The following is an 18,232-nucleotide window of genomic DNA, read 5'->3' as shown; positions in this document are numbered from 1 at the left end:
CTTTCTGGAGGGATCGTGCAGTCAAACGTGGGTTTTGAATTGTTTTTCTCACAATCCTGCGAGCTGTTCTGTCTGATATTTTTCTTGGTCTTCCAGATGTTGCTTTAACTTCCACTGTTCCTGATGACTGCCATTTCTTAATTACATTCCGAACAGAGGATATTGACATCTGAAAACGCTTTGCTATCTTCTTATAGCCTTCTCCAGCTTTGTGAGCGTCAACTATTTTCAGTTTCAGTTTTCTAGACAACTGCTTAGCAGAACCCATGGTGCTGATTGTTGGGGCAAGGTCAGATGAGTCTGGGCATTTAAAACCTTTGAGATTGACATCACCTGGTCTTCCCAGACGATGATTGAGAACAATCCATGACACTGGCAGGTCTCAGCTTGGCAAAGGGGGCAGTGCATGCTATAAATTCTGCAGGGTGCCCAAACTTTTGCAGACGCCATTTTTTTGTTTTCTGTTATTTTGAAAGTGTAAATGATGGAAATAAAATCTAACTTTTGTTGACATATTATAAGAATGTCTAATCTGTAATTTGATGCCTTTTGGAGATTTTTCCATCTTTCCTTGGCTTCTTTATGCACATTAATACAAATTTTTAGCTGGGGTGCCCATACTTTCTATCCCCACTGTATATATATATATATAAAAAACATTTATCTTTGATATTGAAACATTAGCTTATGAAAACTTACATACATATCATCAGCATGGGATTTTCTGCTACTTATATTTACTTATAACTTTGGCTTGAAATAAAATAAAAGAACGATCAATAGTTCTAAGATTTAAAAAAAGATGATGCAGGTGCCAAGGTAATGATAAAAGGTATTCTAAAAGTATAAATGTTATAATTGCTATAATTTATTTTTCTTTGTTAATGACTCATAATGTACTCATAATTGCTAAAACTTATACCTAATTTTAGATGATAAGATTATTAATATCATTATTAGTTGAATATCCAGTCAAGAAAGACGTTGGAATCCTCTCACCTAATATGGAGTGCCATCTGTGTGGAAAGGTGAGCTAAAATAATCTGTTCGTTCTAGTAATAGAAGAGCAAAGTGTTACTTTCGAAATCCCAAATATCTATCTATCTATCTATCTATCTATCTATCTATCTATCTATCTATCTCTCTATTATCTATCTATCTATCTATCTATCTATCTATCTATTATCTATCTATGTATCTCATATATGAATTAATTTCTTGTTCATTATGTCTCTAGTTCCAGGATTCTGGTGCTGTAGTGACTCCAGATGTTTTTGGAGATATATTCAGGTGAGGCAACAATATCCTTACAAGAGGGTCACCAGAGTGTGTATTGCTTTATGTCTCTAGTTCCAGGATTCTGGTGCTGCAGTGACTCCAGATGTTTTTTTATGTATGTTTTCCTGCATGTATTTCATTCTAATGTTGACAATCTTCTCTATGTGAATTGTGTTCATGGGGAAGATTTACAAATATTTTTTTTTCTTTCTTACTTTTTTTTTCTTTTCTGTAAAACCTGAGGAATAATGTTAGTGCAGGAAAACCTACTGTTCCTGGATTCCTTTATATTTGGAGGAGCTTTAGAGCATAGGGGTTGACTTATTAACACTGGAGAGTGCATAGAAAATGATCACCCCTCTACACATTTTGTTGCTTTGCAGCCTGAAATGAAGACAGATACAGTTTTTGTTTTACCTAGCTGTATGTACTCAGTGCAACTTATAACATCCAAGTGAAAGATATAACAGCAACATGTCAGAAAAAAAATAATAAAAAAAATTGCAAAACAGAATTTTTGAGTTGGAAAAAGGATCACTCCCTTGTCAGTATTTTGTTGAACCACCTTTCACTTTAATTCCAGCCTTTAATCTGTTGGGATATGGCTCTACTAACTTTGCACATCTAGACTTTGAAATATTTGCAGCTCTTCTGAACTCAAGTTCAGTTACATTTGATGATGTCACGTACTTTGGTTGAAGGCCGAGTTGACGAGAGGGCTTCCTATGCGGCTCTGGTCCGAGCACCCCTGAATGTGGTGACAGAGGTACAAGGCTCAAAGAAGCATGGGTGCCGATAGCTTGATAGCAGGTGATTGCCACAGTCAGGGATGTAGTCAAGGTGAGCCAGGGTCATACATAGTGAGACCGCAGCGTGGTCAGGAGGGAGACCGTGGTCAGTACCAGGTTAGCAAGCAGAGCGAGGTCCAGTAGCAAGCCGAGGTCAGCACCAGGAGATCAGGCAGAGGATAGTCAGAGGCAAGCCGAGGTCAGCACAAGGAGATCAGCATAGAGTTGTCTAAGGCAAGCTGAGGTCAGAATCCAGAATCCACAGAGCAAGGTCAGGAGCAAGCTGGGACAGCAACGGAAGATCAGTCAGAACAAACAGGAACACTGGTCACAGGAAGCTGAAGAACATCCAGCGATTAGTACATAGCAGAGTCTCCTTTAAATAGGCAGCTTTGGAAGACATGCTCGCCGATGCGCGATGGTGTAAAGAAATGCGCCTACTGTCATTGCACGCTGGATTTTAGCCTGGGCTTGTCTGTGTGCTGGTACACGTGGACGAGCATGAGCTGCAGAAGAATTTGCATGAGCTGCAATAGTTTCCTGACAGATGGTGACCGCATGTGGACTGCAGTCTTCAAGTCAATCCACAGATATTTGATTTTGACCGTTTGTGGACTGCAGTCAATCCACAGATTTTCAATGGGGTTTAAGTCTGGGTTCTGACTAGGTCATGCATGGACCCTTTTTCTCCTCCAACCACTGTGGGATCATTTTTGCTGTGTGCTTTGGGTCATTGTCGTGTTGGAAGGTAAATCTTCTTCCCATTGACAATTTTCTGGCAGAGGGCAGCAGATCTTCCTCCACAATGTGACGGTATTTTGCCCCATCCTTTTTTCCTTCTACTATGACAAGTCATCTAGTCCGTCAGTTTAGTGCTGAGGCCAAATCATTCCATTTTAGTCTCATCTGACAGAACACCTTTCTCCATGTGTTCTCAGAATCTTCAAGGTGCGTTTTGGCAAAGCTCAGTGGTGTCTGCATGTGGCCTTTTTTGAGTAGGTGCTTTTGCACCCCTCCCACACAAGCCACATTTGTGGAGAATTTGTGATATTGTTTTCACATGACCACAATGACCGCTCTTTGTCATCAATTCCTGACACGGCTTCAGAGTTGCTGTAGGCCTCTTGGTAGCCTCTCTGACCAGTTTCCACCTGGCTCTTTCATGCTGATCCATTAGGGGCTGTGTTCTACCAAATACCACTCACGTCTTAATAGTAGACTTCATTGTGCTTCTAGGCATTGATAAAGCCTTTGAAAGTTTTTTGTATCCATCTTCTGACTTGTGCCTGTCCAAAACTTTATCCCGGAGATCTTTTACATAGTTACATAGTTAGTCCATCTAGTTCAACCATAAAAAATAAATTGAATAAATAAATGTTATAATCCCATACCCAAAGTTGATCCAGAGGAAGGCAAAAAAACCCAGTAAAAGCATGATCCAATTTGCTCCTGTAGGGGAAAAAAGGCTCCTGAGAGACCAACATTACCTATAAATGTTAGTATCCAGTTATATTCTGTGTATCCAAGAAAGAATCCAGAACTTTTTAAAGCAATCCACTGAGCTGGCCACAACCAACACTTAAGGGAGTCTATTCCACATTTTCACAGCTCTTACTGTGAAGAAACCTTTCCGTATTTGGAGATTAAATCTCTTTTCATTAAGCAGGAAAGAGTGCCCCCTTGTCCTCTTTGATGACCTTTTGACAGTGCCTTGCCACCCATAGTTGATTGCTTCAGTTGTAATGCCAGGGACTGAAATGCTCCAGGAAAGCTCTTTTCCTGTTGAGCTAATCAAAATGACCCCAGATGATCACAGGTGAAAGTGAAAGTCAATTGGCTTTGTGTGCCATTGAGAAGGTGATTAGCTACAGTATACCTGATCAAATTTACAAGTCATTTTTAGGAGGGAGGTGATCCTGTTTCCAACTCCAGTTATTCTGTTTTTTGAATTTTTTTATTTTTTTCTAACATGTCTGTTTAAATCTTTCACTGGGATGTAATATGTTGCACTAAGTAAATGCAGCTGGATAAAACAAAAACTGTGTCTGTCTCTATTTCAGGCTGCAAAGCAACAAAATGTGATTATTTTAAAGGGGAGCGATTCTTTTCTATACCCCGTATATTTAAATAATTAACCAATTTATGTATGTTGTTTTTGTTTTGTTTTTTGAGTTGTATGTCTTGTTTATAATTGGTGACATCCTGATATCTATGATATAATGACTATACCAGACCTTTTTGACATTGTTGTCCCTCAGACCCTGATTTCCTAAGAATTGAGTCTACCAACAGATGCAGAACATTCAGGCAGACTCAATTCAATCAATCTAGACCTGTCAGTCATCAGAAAGGCATCTAGCAAGCTCATTAAAAAGAGTCTACTTTGTAGACTCTTTCCTGTTAGTAAATCCGGAATCATGTCAGGCACATTTATAGATGCAATACCAGATATGTTCGCTAGGTGCCGCACAACCGCGGGCTTTGTCCCATTGGCGTTTTTCTGTTTGCATATGAGAATACTTTTAAAATAAATTATAAATACAATATTTTTTTTTTGGGTTGCTGTTTCTCCAAAAATGATCGGACAACTAATGCATTTCCTAATGAATCAATGTGACAAACTCCTGCGCTCCTACCTAAAAACTAATACCTACCAACAAAGCTAAAGCTGCTACATACAGTCATATACCCATAGACAAAAATTATAAATGAAACACAAAGGATGCAGCGCTACTACCATAAAAATTCTTCACACATAAATGAATAAGTGAAACAGTGCAAAATTAGTGACACAAATAACATAAACACACAATATTAAATAGTGCTAAAAAACTCATAAATAATCACATGTGACAAGTGTCAATACGAGGTCCTAAAAGGACCAAATAACATAAATGCTGCCCCAAGTAATCCAATGGGATTCAATAGTGCTCCAAAACAAACAAGTAAGTCACAACAGGACTCAATGTGCTAAAAAACCTCCCACCAGAACTAAAAAACAGTTCCCACCATATAACACAAAACACACAAAAAAACATATATAAAGTCCACAGCAATTCTTGAAGAAAAAAAGAAAAGAAAAAAATTTTTTTTTATTGTTCCCACCATATAACACAAAACACACGTGCATCCCAATAAACGCATAACCTAAGAACTGATCATGCAAACAAACATGAATAAATGAATGAATATATAAAGTCCAGTGAGGTGTAAAATACCTGACAATATACAAAAAAACATATATAAAAACATATATAAGTCCACAGCAATTCTTCTTCAGAAGTTTAGCAGAAGTTTTTAGAAGATTTAGAAGATCTTTAAGTCTGGCAGAAGGTTAGAAGATTTTCAGATTCTCAGCTTTTCAGATTGCCAGCTTCCTCCTTCTTTTCCAGATTTTTTAGATTTTTAGCTTTTTAGATTTTTTAAGTGTGAGGTGTATGGCCTTTTTATACCATACAATCCTTTGTTTCAAAAGACCCTCCCAACAGGCTTGTTGATTGGCCGGTCGAGAAGTGTGCGTACATAAGGATATATCTCACCTGTCCACTGGGGGGCAGTCAGGGATCACAAAACAATTTGTGTTTTAATGATGACTCATACTTTGATTGAAATAACATGTCCTTAGGTATCAAATATATACCGTATTTTCCGGCGTATAAGACGACTTTTCAACCCATAAAAATCTGATGAAAAGTCGGGGGTCGTCTTATACGCCGGTATACGGCGAGCCGGTGTCAGGGCGGCACTTTTTCGAGGGGCGGCGCGGCGCCGCCCCCCCCTCCTCCTCCAACGGACACTAAGTACAGGGGTGGGCAGAGGGGCTGCTGTACCTTACCTGGCTCCGGTCCCGGTCCCACGACGATCCGGTCCAGGAAGCGCGGCTGCTCCTTCTTTCAGTTCGGCCACTCGATGGTCACGCGGCCGCTCGGCTCCGCCTCCTCACCGGTGATTGGGTGCCAGCACTGGAAAGGCACACAGGCGACCAATCACCGGCGAGGAGGCGGAGCCGAGCGGCCCCACGAAAATCAAGAGGCCGAGTGGAAAGAAGGAGCAGCCGCTCCTCTCCCCCACTGACACCAACGATAAGGCACTGTTCCTCCCCCACTGACACCAACGATGGGGCACTATTCCTCCTCCCCACTGACACCAACGATAAGGCACTGTTCCTCCCCCACTGACACCAACGATGGGGCACTATTCCTCCTCCACACTGACACCAACGATAAGGCACTGTTCCTCCCCCACTGATACCAATGATGGGGCACTATTCCTCCCACTGACACCAACGATGGGGCACTATTCTCCCCACTGACACCAATGATGGGGCACTATTCTCCCCACTGACACCAATGATGGGGCACTATTCTCCCCACTGACACCAATGATGGGGCACTATTCTCCCCACTGATACCAATGATGGGGCACTATTCCTCCCCCACTGACACCAATGATGGGGCACTATTCCTCCCCCACTGACACCAATGATGGGGCACTATTCTCCCCACTGACACCAATGATGGGGCACTATTCTCCCCACTGATACCAATGATGGGGCACTATTCTCCCCACTGATACCAATGATGGGGCACTATTCCTCCCCCACTGACACCAATGATGGGGCACTATTCCTCCCCCACTGACACCAATGATGGGGCACTATTCTCCCCACTGACACCAATGATGGGGCGCAATTCCTCCCACTGACACCAATGATGGGGCGCAATTCCTCCCACTGATACCAATGATGGGGCGCAATTCCTGCCACTGATACCAATGATGGGGCGCTATTCCTCCCACTGACACCAATGATGGGGCGCAATTCCTGCCACTGATACCAATGATGGGGCGCTATTCCTCCCACTGACACCAATGATGGGGTGTCAGTGGGAGGAATAATGTCCCATCATTGGTATCAGTGGGAGGAATAGTGCCCCATCATTGGTATCAGTGAGAGGAATAGTGCCCCATCATTGGTGTCAGTGGGAGGAATAGCGCCCCATCATTGGTGTCAGTGGGAGGAATAGCACCCCATCATTGGAATACCATACTGAAATACCATACCATATTGAAATCAAATCTGATGTTTTTTCATTTTTATTTGGTGTGCGTTGGAAGAGGGGGTAGTCTTATACGGCGAGTATAGCTCAAACCCTATATTTTAACAGGAAAAGTAGGGGGTCGTCTTATACGCCGGAAAATACGGTATGTCTTATCCAAGTATAGTTGATTTCACTACTAATTCTTGGATAAGGACCATGGAAAGATATACATACATTTGGTTTCTCATTTCCCTGATAATTAAACTGTATTGAAATATTTGATTTCTTATGGAAATGTACAATTGACACCAATTCACAAGTCATCTTATTCTTCATAATTTCACACTTAGTTGAGTGGTATGCAATACCCAACTTTGTTGAATATATTTTGGTGCGTGGAAACGTACCCTTTATAAGATCCCATTGATATAACCCACATTTTTCTTTGTATCTTAATTGACCCAGATTTTACCTTGGGCTGAATGTACAGTTTATGAAATGTGATGGAAAACCTTATCCATTGTTGAGTAATTAAGGTAAATAGACTGGCCTGGAGTTAAAACCTTAGTTCAATAGTATATTGTTACATTTCAAGGAGACGGTTTGTTCATCACACTTTCCAAGGTTTTGTGTGAGCTTTAAGACAATCAGGTTTGGTTCTCCTATTGTCATTTCCAGACCTTGTATATGTTCACCTGCAAAAGTCCAAATAATGGTGTTTGACCACCTCTAATTAAGTTTCCTGCAGATGAAATCTCCTAGTTTCCCATAGACAATGGTACTTGTTTAGAAAGGTCTTAGACTAATCAACATCAGATCCCACCATTATCCTTTTGGTTTAGGTGTGTTGGCTCACCTGTAGAAATTCAAATAGTATATTGTCTCATTGTCCTTTAACAAGTTTCTTCCACTCACTGGTTTTTTGTAACTTCCTAGAAGGTCATTTGAATTTCAACCAAGAATGTTAACCCATCACAGTCAGCCAGGATTCACAATTTTGGGATAATATCATTTCTTAATCAATAGTCCCCCAAAAGTCACTACAGTCAGTGCCAGGAATATAGATCAATCAATTAAGATTTTGGCTACTGACTAGAAAGTGGAAAGGGAGTGAATCTTACTATACCTGTGTCCTGTTCTTCTGACAAGTTTGAAACTTTCCATTTTCCTTCGGTTTATATTTTATTACAACTTTGTTTCTCTTCTCTAAGGCTACATTCACACTAGCTCTGTCAGCAGGCATCAGACAGGCATTTGGGAAGCGTTGTTTACGCTTCTTAAACGCCTATGAAAATTCTGCACATGGCAGCACACAGTGCTGTTCACACTGAAGCGTTAGCATTGCGTTATGGCAAAACTGGTGCCTCCTGTACAGTCAGGAAGGTTGAAGCCTCCCATTCAAGTCTATGGTGCCACTCTTCAAAAAACTGGCAGAAGTTTGCAGTGCGGTTGCAAGACGTTTTCAGAGCGTTAATACTAGAGATGAGCGAAGTATTCAAAAATTCGATTCGGCTGATTCGCCGAATTCGCGGAAAAAATTTGATTCGAGGCGAATATATTCGCTGCGAATTTAACTTATAAAAAGGGTGTTTCTAGGCTTCAGAGAGCCTTTATATTAGTGCAGAACACTATACCTTTAATTTAAATGCCCTTGGAGTCTGCTGGGGAAGAGAAATAATACTGTCAGTCAGTATGACATGCAGATGAGTGCCGTCGATCTTAGAATCACCGCACACTTCACTCATTTGGGCAGTCACGGGGCCAAAACCAGAGTGTGGAGCCACAGTGTGGCGGTGGAGGCAGCAGCAATGGGAGGCCATACAGCACCCTATGACAAAATGGAACCCACCAGCAGTGTGAGGAGACCTGAAAGTGGCACATGGCAGAGTGTGGCGATGGAGACAGCAGCAATGGGAGGCCGTACAGGGACCCATGACACACTCTGGACCTGGCAGCAGCATGAGGAGGCGGTACAGGGGCCCATGACAGATTACGGGCCTGGCAGCAGCATGAGGAGTCGGTACGGGGGCCCATGGCAGATTACGGGCCTGGCAGCAGCAATGGGAGGCCGTACAGGGACCCATGACACACTCTGGACCTGGCAGCAGCATGAGGAGGCGGTACAGGGGCCCATGACAGATTACGGGCCTGGCAGCAGCATGAGGAGTCGGTACGGGGGCCCATGGCAGATTAGGGGCCTGGCAGCAGCAATGGGAGGCCGTACAGGGACCCATGACACACTCTGGACCTGGCAGCAGCATGAGGAGGTGGTACAGGGGCCCATGACAGATTACGGGCCTGGCAGCAGCATGAGGAGTCGGTACGGGGGCCCATGGCAGATTACGGGCCTGGCAGCAGCAATGGGAGGCCCGTAATCTGCCAGCACCCTATGACAAAATGGAACCCACCAGCAGTGTGAGGAGACCTGAAAGTGGCACATGGCAGAGTGTGGCGATGGAGACAGCAGCAATGGGAGGCCGTACAGGGACCCATGACACACTCTGGACCTGGCAGCAGCAAGAGGAGGCGGTACAGGGGCCCATGGCAGAGTGGCGAAGCGTAAGCAGCTTAAATTGAAGGCCATACAGAGGCCTATGTTAAAAATAATAACATGTTTGGGGCATGATTCATGGCGGATTTAGTCAGTTGTGTCAGGAACTGGTGGTTTGAAATCCAGACTAATCCACGCCTGATTCATTTTCACAAACGTGAGTCTCTCCACACTTTGGGTGGACAGTCGTGTCCTCCGCGGAGTTACAATACCTCCTGCCGCACTAAACACGCGCTCCGATGCCACGCTACTGGCCGGGCATGACAGCCTTTCAAGGGCAAATTCAGCTAGTTGGGGCCAAAGGTCAAGTTTCGTTGCCCAGTAGTCAAGGGGATTGTCTACCTCGGTTGGCAGGGTGCTGTCCAAGTAGGCCCAAGCCTGTTGTTTGAGCTCCTGCTCCAGGTCCACCTGATGCTGCTGCTGCTGCGGCTGGTTAGTAGTTTCCTCACTGCGCTGGTGAAGAAAGCTACTCATCATCGACTGCAGACTGAGGCAGCCGCTGCTGGTGGAGCTGCCACTGCTCCTACCACCCCACCCCTCCCCTGCTGCCATGGCAGCGGAACGCGAGCGCACAGGGCCCACAGTGTCTGAGGATGGACGTTGGCGCAGAAAGGCAGAGACCAACTGACTACATAGGTGGTTTTTATAGTACGTTATTTTGGCCTCCCTCTCAGAAGGTGTGAAAAAAGCCACCATTTTTGAACGGTAGCGAGGGTCCAACAAGGTGGACAGCCAAAAGTCATCCCTCTGTCTGATGGTTATTATTCGGCTGTCGCTACGCAAGCAACCGAGCATGCTATGGGCCATTTGTGCCAAGGAATGCGAGGGACTCCCTGCCTCCATCTCCACAGCATACTGCCACGGTGCATCTGGGTCCTCTGTCTCCTCCTCTACCAGATGCTCCTGCTCCTCCACTCCTGTCCGCTGAGTGGAAAAACCACCCATTTCACTCAATAATTCCTGAGCACCAATGTCCTCCTCTACCTCCTCCTCTTCTTCCTGTCCTGCCCCCACAGGGGTCATGTGGCGTTGAGATCTGTGCGCCATGTCTACCGCACCCTGACCAGCCATTGTTAACAGCATTTGTTCCAGGACGTGCAACAGAGGAATGACGTCGTTCATCCCATAGTCCTGCCGACTCACGAATAGCGTGGCCTCCTCAAAGGGCCTGAGCAAGCGGCAGGTGTCACGCATGAGCTGCCAATGGCTGACATCGAAGTTACACAGGGGAGTACCTTTATCCGCTTGTAACATCAGGAAATCGGTGATGGCCTTTCGCTGTTCGTAAAGGCGGTCTAACATGTGTAGGGTTGAATTCCACCTTGTTGCAACGTCGCAGATCAGGCGATGCTGTGGAATTCCGTTCTGCCGCTGCAGCTCAAGGAGGGTGTTCTTTGCGGTGTAGGAATGGCTGAAATGCATGCAAAGTTTACGTGACATTTTAAGGATGTCTTGCAGTGGGATGGTGGATTTTAGGAACCGCTTGACAACCAGATTGAACACGTGAGCCATGCATGGCGCATGGCACAACCTTCCTTGACGCAGAGCAGACACCATGTTCTTTCCGTTGTCGGTCAACATGGTTCCGATTTTCAGTTTGCGCGGAGACAGCCATCTGTAGATTTCTCTGTTCATTACACTCAGAAGTTCCTCCCCTGTGTGACTACGTTCGCCAAGGCATACCAGGTGCAGCACAGCGTGACACCGTTGCGCCCTGCACATGTGATATGCCGGTCGGGTAATGGGACTTGGCACGGGGGTGGCGGCTGAGGACACGGCGGAAGAAGAGGTGGTAGAGGCGGACATCTTTGCTGGACCAAGGACGTGCAAACGTGGAGGCAAAAGCGGCGTGACCTGTCCAAGTTGCTGGTGCGGCTGTGCCGGCACCACGTTCACCCAGTGGGCCGTAAATGACATGTACTGTCCCTGACCGTAGTTACAGCTCCACACGTCGGCGCTGCCGTGCACTTTGGCAGAGACCGACATGCTCAAAGACTGGCCCACCATCTCTTCTACATGTGAATGCAGGGCTGGCACTGCCTTTTTGGCGAAGAAATGCCGGCTTGGCACTCTCCACCGCGGCTCGGCACAAGCCATCATTTCTCGGAAAGGTGCTGAGTCCACCACTTGGAAAGGGAGGGACTGCAGCACCAGCAACTTGGACAGGAGGACGTTCAGCTTTTGCACCGTCGGGTGCGTGCTCGCAAACTGTTGTCTCTTGGAAACGGATTCCAAGAAAGACTGCTGACGGAATCCGTGAAGAGGAGTAGCAGGAGAAGGAGCATCTGAACGAGCGGAAGATGCCAACGAGCGACACCTCCCCTCAGCAGAGGTGTTGGAGCCTTGACTGGCTGATAGAGGGCGATTGACGTCGGGTGACGGAGCAAGTAATGGAGCGGGTGATGGAGTGGGGGCTGGGGCAGGCAGAACCGCCGTATCTTTATCACGGTTTTCCCAGGCCACCGAATGGCGACGCTGCATATGCTGACGCAACGCTGTAGTCCCAACATGGGCCCCCTGGCCACGCTTGACTTTCTGGCCACATAGTCGACATACGGCTACGTTTACTTCCTCGGGCGGCTTGACGAAAAATTGCCACACCGCCGAGTAGGAAACTTTGCCCCCGCTACTCCTCACTGGCTGACTGCTACTTCCTCCGTGCACACCGGCACCACTACTGGCCGTGGTGGTAGGCTGCAGTGGAGCTGGTGCTCTACTCCGTGGCCGTTTGCCTCCACTGACACTGCTGCGACCCTGCTGCCTCCTGGGCAACCCACCGACTGTTTTGCTCGCTGCCAAGCTGGCACCCTCTTCTCCTGATGATGCGGAAGCAATAGCCTGATGACGACGAGGCTGCCAAGTGCGATCAGCCTCATCATCATCAATTAGGGTCTCCGCCTCACTACTAGCCCCCTCGGCTGCGTGTGGGTCAGGAGACAGACCTGTCTCTAGACCGGCTACCGAGCAACTCTCCTCGCCAGTACTTCTTCGCCTGGCTGCTGAAGAGGCGGATGTCTCCCCCCGTTCCTGACCGCCCTCTGTTAGCTCTTCCTCACTGTACAGTGGGGCTGAGCCCACAGCATGCGATACTTCGCTTGGTGAGGGAACACCAAAGGACAGGGGCAGGTAGAGGACACGTGATTTCAGTGGGCTTGCTCCCGGGCCATGCCAACTAACGGTTGTGTCTGACGTACACACCGACCGTTGGCTGTAGGTGTCAGAGGTGACCTGGGAAGAGGAAGACGACCGAGTCAACCAATCGATGACGGCAGGGTTGTCGGTGGAGACACGACCGCTGGATGACCCCGGGAGCACTGGCCTCTGGCTGCTACTAGTGCTGCCTCGACCCCTTCCTCTGCTGCCACGTCTGCTCGCTCCTGAAACATTGCCTCCTCTGCCACTCCTCTGCGTGTTGTCTGACATACTCTTTAATTCAACGATTCTGTGTCCCTGAGTAACGATTCTGTGTCCCTGAGTAACAATTCTGTGTCCCTGAGTAACGATTCTGTGTCCCTGAGTAACGATTCTGTGTCCCTGAGTAACGATTCTGTGTCCCTGAGTAACGATTCTGTGTCCCTGAGTAACGATTCTGTGTCCCTGAGTAACGATTCTGTGTCCCTAAGTAACGGTTCTGTGTCCCTGAGTAACGATTCTGTGGCCCTAAAGTCTCTGTGGCCCTAACTCTGTCCCTCAATACAGACAGGTCTGTCTCTCTTGAATGACCGGAGGCAAATGGAGAATTCAAAGATGGCCGCGATTTATAGCTCCACCATTACACAGTGCTGGCTGGCTGCTGATTGGCTAATGCGATCACATATCATGAATGAATGCATTATGGGTCAGCGCGCCTTGTCTGCGCGCCTTCCCAGAGATCTCCGCTCCGTCGCCACACATGTCGCTGCCATTTTTGGGAAAATTCGATTCGCGCATCCGAAGTTGGCTAATTTTCGGATCAGCTCCTCGGTGGAGAACAGCGATCTCGCCATGTCCAGATGTGGTCTGGAATTCCACAAAATAACAATTCACAAAACTAAAAAATAGACTTGCAAATTACCACTAAACTCTCCTAACTACACTCCCATCCACTCACACTCCCCACTTCCACTTCCGGGGGTGTGCAAACGTCCTTCCGCAAACGTCATGACGTATTTCCAGTATGACAGCTTCTCTAGCGCCTCCTCCAACAGCCGTCTTGGCGTTTATTTGTGCACCATAGCAATTTTACATGCGGCTCCATTGTGTATATGACATTCACAAATATATGTTTGCAGCTCTACTGTGTATATGACATTGGTGAATGTATGTTTGCCGGTAAAGGCCCAAAGTCAACATAAATTGGGGGCCCGATGTATTACTGTTAAGAGGATTGTAGAAGAAGAATAGCTAGCTGCACATTGAACACGACCTATTCATTGGTACATAACATGGCCACAGCACAGCTCCCACCCAGCTTTCTAGGGTCATTGGATTCACGGGGACTCAACGGGTAGCGATGGCTCAAGCACTCAGGGGCACCACAGGTAGCTATACTCCTGGCATGCCATCAGGACACGGGTGGTCGGTGCACACACCGGGGACAGTTCAGAACACGGGTGGTCGGTGCACACAGCAGGCACAGTTCAGGACACAAGTGGTCAGTGCGCACAACAGGGACGGTTCAGGACATGGGTGGTCGGTGCACACAGCGGGGACATTTCAGAACACAGGTGGTCGGTGCGCACAGCAGGCACAGTTCAGGACACAGGTGGTCAGTGCACACACAGCGGGGACAGTTCAGAACACGGGTGGTCGGTGCACACAGCGGGGACAGTTCAGAACACAGGTGGTCGGTGCACACAGCGGGGACAGTTCAGGACACAGGTGGTCGGTGCACACAACAGGGACAGTTCAGGACACGGGTGGTCAGTGCACACAACAGGGACAGTTCAGGACACGCACGGTAAGCAGCTTGCAGACCCTCAGCGGCAGGCGGCTCCAGACAGGGACGACCAGCAGTCAGCGTTCTAGGGACAACCAGTGATCAGCAGACAGCAGCAGCTCCCAGGGCACTCAGCAGCAGACAGCTTCCAGGGACACACAGCCATGGACAGTGTGCAGGCTCCCTCAGCAGCAGCCCCCAGGGCACTCAGCAGCAGACAGCTTCCAGGGACACCAGCCACGGACAGTGTGCAGGCTCCCTCAGCAGCAGCTCCCAGGGCACTCAGCAGCAGACAGGGTGCAAGGGTGCTCAGTAGACAGGCTTACAGACTGGCAGGGTCTCAGCTGTGGTGTCTGACCTTTGAGGAGAAGGCTCATGCAGAGCTGTGGAGACTCCCAACCCTGGGGTATTGTAGAGGGCTACAGTCCTGACCTTTTGGGGTCTGCAGAGTGCGCAGGGGGGATGGCTGGGGAGGCTCAGTCCCCCTCACCCGAGCCTCCCAGCATCTTTCTGGGAGCAAGATGGTTCCTGCCGCATGGACAGGAACAGAGAGAGAAGGGCTACTTCCTGTGCGAGAGTTTTGAAAATCAAGTGGGACGCGGCTAGGTTGCCTCGGCAACGGCCAGCCCAGCATTGTCCATGGAGCTCCCCAGACTTCAGAATGTGCCAGGGGGAAGGGAGGGGTGGAGGGATATAGCAGGGGATGGGAGAGGCACTGGCAGTCCGTGACAGGAACGCTATTGGCAATATTTCTTGGCCCTACATGCACAATTCACTCCAGATTATCGCATGAGTTAAGGCAGTCACATGACCACATCTCGCATGCAATACTGAAAATGTCAATTCACTTTTGCTAGTATGCGGGATTTCCCATAAATTTCCCATAAAAACACTCAGGAAATCAAACATAAAAAGGCCTTACACCCCGGTCACATCAAGCCGATTTAGAAATCGTGCGACTTACAGTGAAGACACAGATTTCCTTGTGATTTGCAAGACATCTGACACATCTGATGCAAATCACCACAAAAGTCATACATGTACTACTTTAAAAATCAGTGTCGGAAACGCACCCATGTGACCACTCTAATAGCAGATAATAGGGTGCGACTTGGCATATAATTGCAAGACGCATGTCATGCAAATCACATGCCAAGTCGCACTCAATGTGACCGCTATTAGAGCGTTCATATTGGTGTGGTTCAAACTTGGTCAGAGCAGCAACAATTTCTAAAGTAATGAATACACTACTTTTCAGAGAGATCTGTGTCAGATGTCTTGCAAATCGCACTTTAAATCAGCATATCCCTCGACTTTGAAATCATGCGACTTCACTGAAAGTCACATGATGTGACCGCAGTGTAAGTCGCACCACTTCAAAATCCACTTTGATGTGACCGGGGTAGCCCCCAGTCACATTGGGTGCAATTTGGCATGTGATTTGCATGCCAGGCGACTTGCAAATCGTAGGCAAGTCGCACCCTATTGTCCACTATAGGCTCCATTCACATCCAATCTGATTTTGAAATCATGCAACTTCACTGTAAGTTGCCCAGTTTCCAAATAGGATTAGATGTGACTGTGGTGTTAGCCCCCGGTCACATCGGGTGCAATTTGGCATGCGATTTGCAAGCAGTGCATGCAAATCGCATGCCAAGTCGCATCCAGGGTGCACAATTTCAGGTGCGATTTGGGAATTTAAATTGTACCTGATATCGGATCTAATGAATGTGGATGTGAGTGTCTTAACGTAAGCGATTTGATTTCAAAAGTAGTTCTTGTCTAACTTTTTCTGCATTTTGGAGCGATTTCACATATAGACTACAACAGAAACCGCAATGCAAAACACAATTGAAAACGCAATAACTCATTGGTAAATCTACAGAAAATACGGTGAAATTGCCAACAAAAAGCACAATTTTAAATCACATCTAGTGTGAACCAAGCAGGCAATTCAAAAAAGGAAATAATTCTTTGAAGGCATGCGGTATCTGCATGCTCAGATAAGGGTCTGTTATGGATTTGGGGGGGGCGGGACTCCATGCCATTATTTTATTTTATTTTATTTAAATCCTTTTCTCTCTCTCTCCTCTTGGTTTGACAAACTTTCCCAAAAGGGGGGTGGAGTGCAAACCAGCATTATCCAATCAATCATTAGTCCAGTCCCTTATCTCATCCCATCATTTCACATTCACATAAGGTGCTACTTTAAAAGGTGTTTGAACAGACAAGGCCTCATTCTAATTCACATTCTAGGGATCATTTAAACAGAAAGCAAAGATGCTGCCACCTGCACATGTATGTTAGGGTAGTCACCCAGAGATCATGCAAATTCATTGCTGTGGTTGGGATTCAAACCAACAACCCTAGCGTTGTAAGACAGTAGTGCTAACCACTAATCCACGGAGCTGTTGAACTCTAATCCTGTCTGTATTTCTGTGGTGTGAATCAATCCTAAATCCCTGGGCAAGGTCAGTGTAACTAGCCAGATATCTCCAATGTGACAAAAATGTTGTGCTATGTTGCCAATTCACATGTATTCCAATACAAAGGATTGCAATACTAATACAGGCGTACCTCGGATTCCGAAAGCTTCTGTTAACGGAATTTTCGGTTTACGAAGGAAAATCCATTGAAAATAATGCCTCGGTTTACACAATTGTTAATATTTTTTTTCGCAATACAAAGTGTATGTTGGCGCTGATTTTTAAATGCAAATGCCGCCTTTTTTTTTCTTCACTATAGTTCACAAGCTTATCTATCACTTTCCCGGAAGTTACAGAAAACTTTGTATCTTTTAATAAACTAAAAGTAAACATTGTTTCCTTTAGGGATATAAATTCCAAGAAAACTTTCTCTTTTAGCTGCGGGAAGTGACAGGTGAATTTCTGAGCTATAGTGAAGAAAACAAAAGCGAGAATTACATTAAAAAACCGGCACCATAATAAATAAAAAATTGCGAGGGGTCCCCCCCAAAATCCATACCAGACCCTTATCCGAACATGCAGCCCGGCAGGTCAGGAAAGGGGGGAGCGAGCGAGCGCCCCCCTGAACCATACCAGGCCACATGCCCTCAACATGGGGGTGGTGCTTTGGGGCAGGGGGGCTCCCCCCGAAAGCACCTTGTCCCCATGTTGATGGGGACAAGGGCCTCTTCCCCACAACCCTGGCTGGTGGTGCTTTGGGGGGAGCCCCCCTGACCCAAAGCACCCCCCCATGTTGAGGGCATGTGGCCTGGTATGGTTCAGGAGGGGGGGGCGCTCGCTCGTTCCCCCCCTTTCCTGACCTGCCGGGCTGCATGCTCAGATAAGGGTCTGGTATGGATTTTGGGGGGGACCCCACGTCATTTTTTTTTTTTTTTTAAATATTGGCGTGGGGATACCCCTTAAAATCCATACCAGACCTGAAGGGCCTTTTTTTAATTTTGTTTTTTAATTACCGACCTTTATTTTTAGGTTCAGCTGTCAAAATATATATTATCTAGACCAGTGTTTTTCAACCTTTTTTGTGCAAAGGCACACTTTTTTCATGAAAAAAATCACGAGGCACACCACCATTAGAAAATGTTAAAAAAATTTACCTCTGTGCCTATATTGACTATATATAAAGTAATTCTCTTGAATAGGAATCAAACACAAAGAAATTATTTTATAATTAC

General features: G+C 46.5%; 1 protein-coding gene across 1 annotated transcript in view; it reads left to right on the top strand.

Moving 5' to 3' along the window:
• Nucleotides 1-18,232, top strand: part of LOC149440562 (NACHT, LRR and PYD domains-containing protein 1b allele 2-like) — a gene marked incomplete at its 3' end in the record, with an annotated part of 40,699 nt that overhangs the window by 3,896 nt on the left and 18,571 nt on the right. The window contains exons 2-3 of the mRNA XM_089658456.1: nucleotides 933-1,028; nucleotides 1,238-1,290. Of these exons, the coding sequence (XP_089514582.1) occupies nucleotides 933-1,028; nucleotides 1,238-1,290 (149 nt within the window). The remainder of the gene's footprint in view (nucleotides 1-932; nucleotides 1,029-1,237; nucleotides 1,291-18,232) is intronic.

This window comes from Staurois parvus, unplaced genomic scaffold (assembly GCF_062004578.1).
Source record: "Staurois parvus isolate SC_StPar_1 unplaced genomic scaffold, SC_StPar_1.0 ptg001070l, whole genome shotgun sequence".
NCBI classification, from domain to species: domain Eukaryota; kingdom Metazoa; phylum Chordata; class Amphibia; order Anura; family Ranidae; genus Staurois; species Staurois parvus.
The sequence above is the reverse complement of the archived record's forward strand: the minus strand, read 5'-3'. Positions and strand labels throughout refer to the sequence as shown.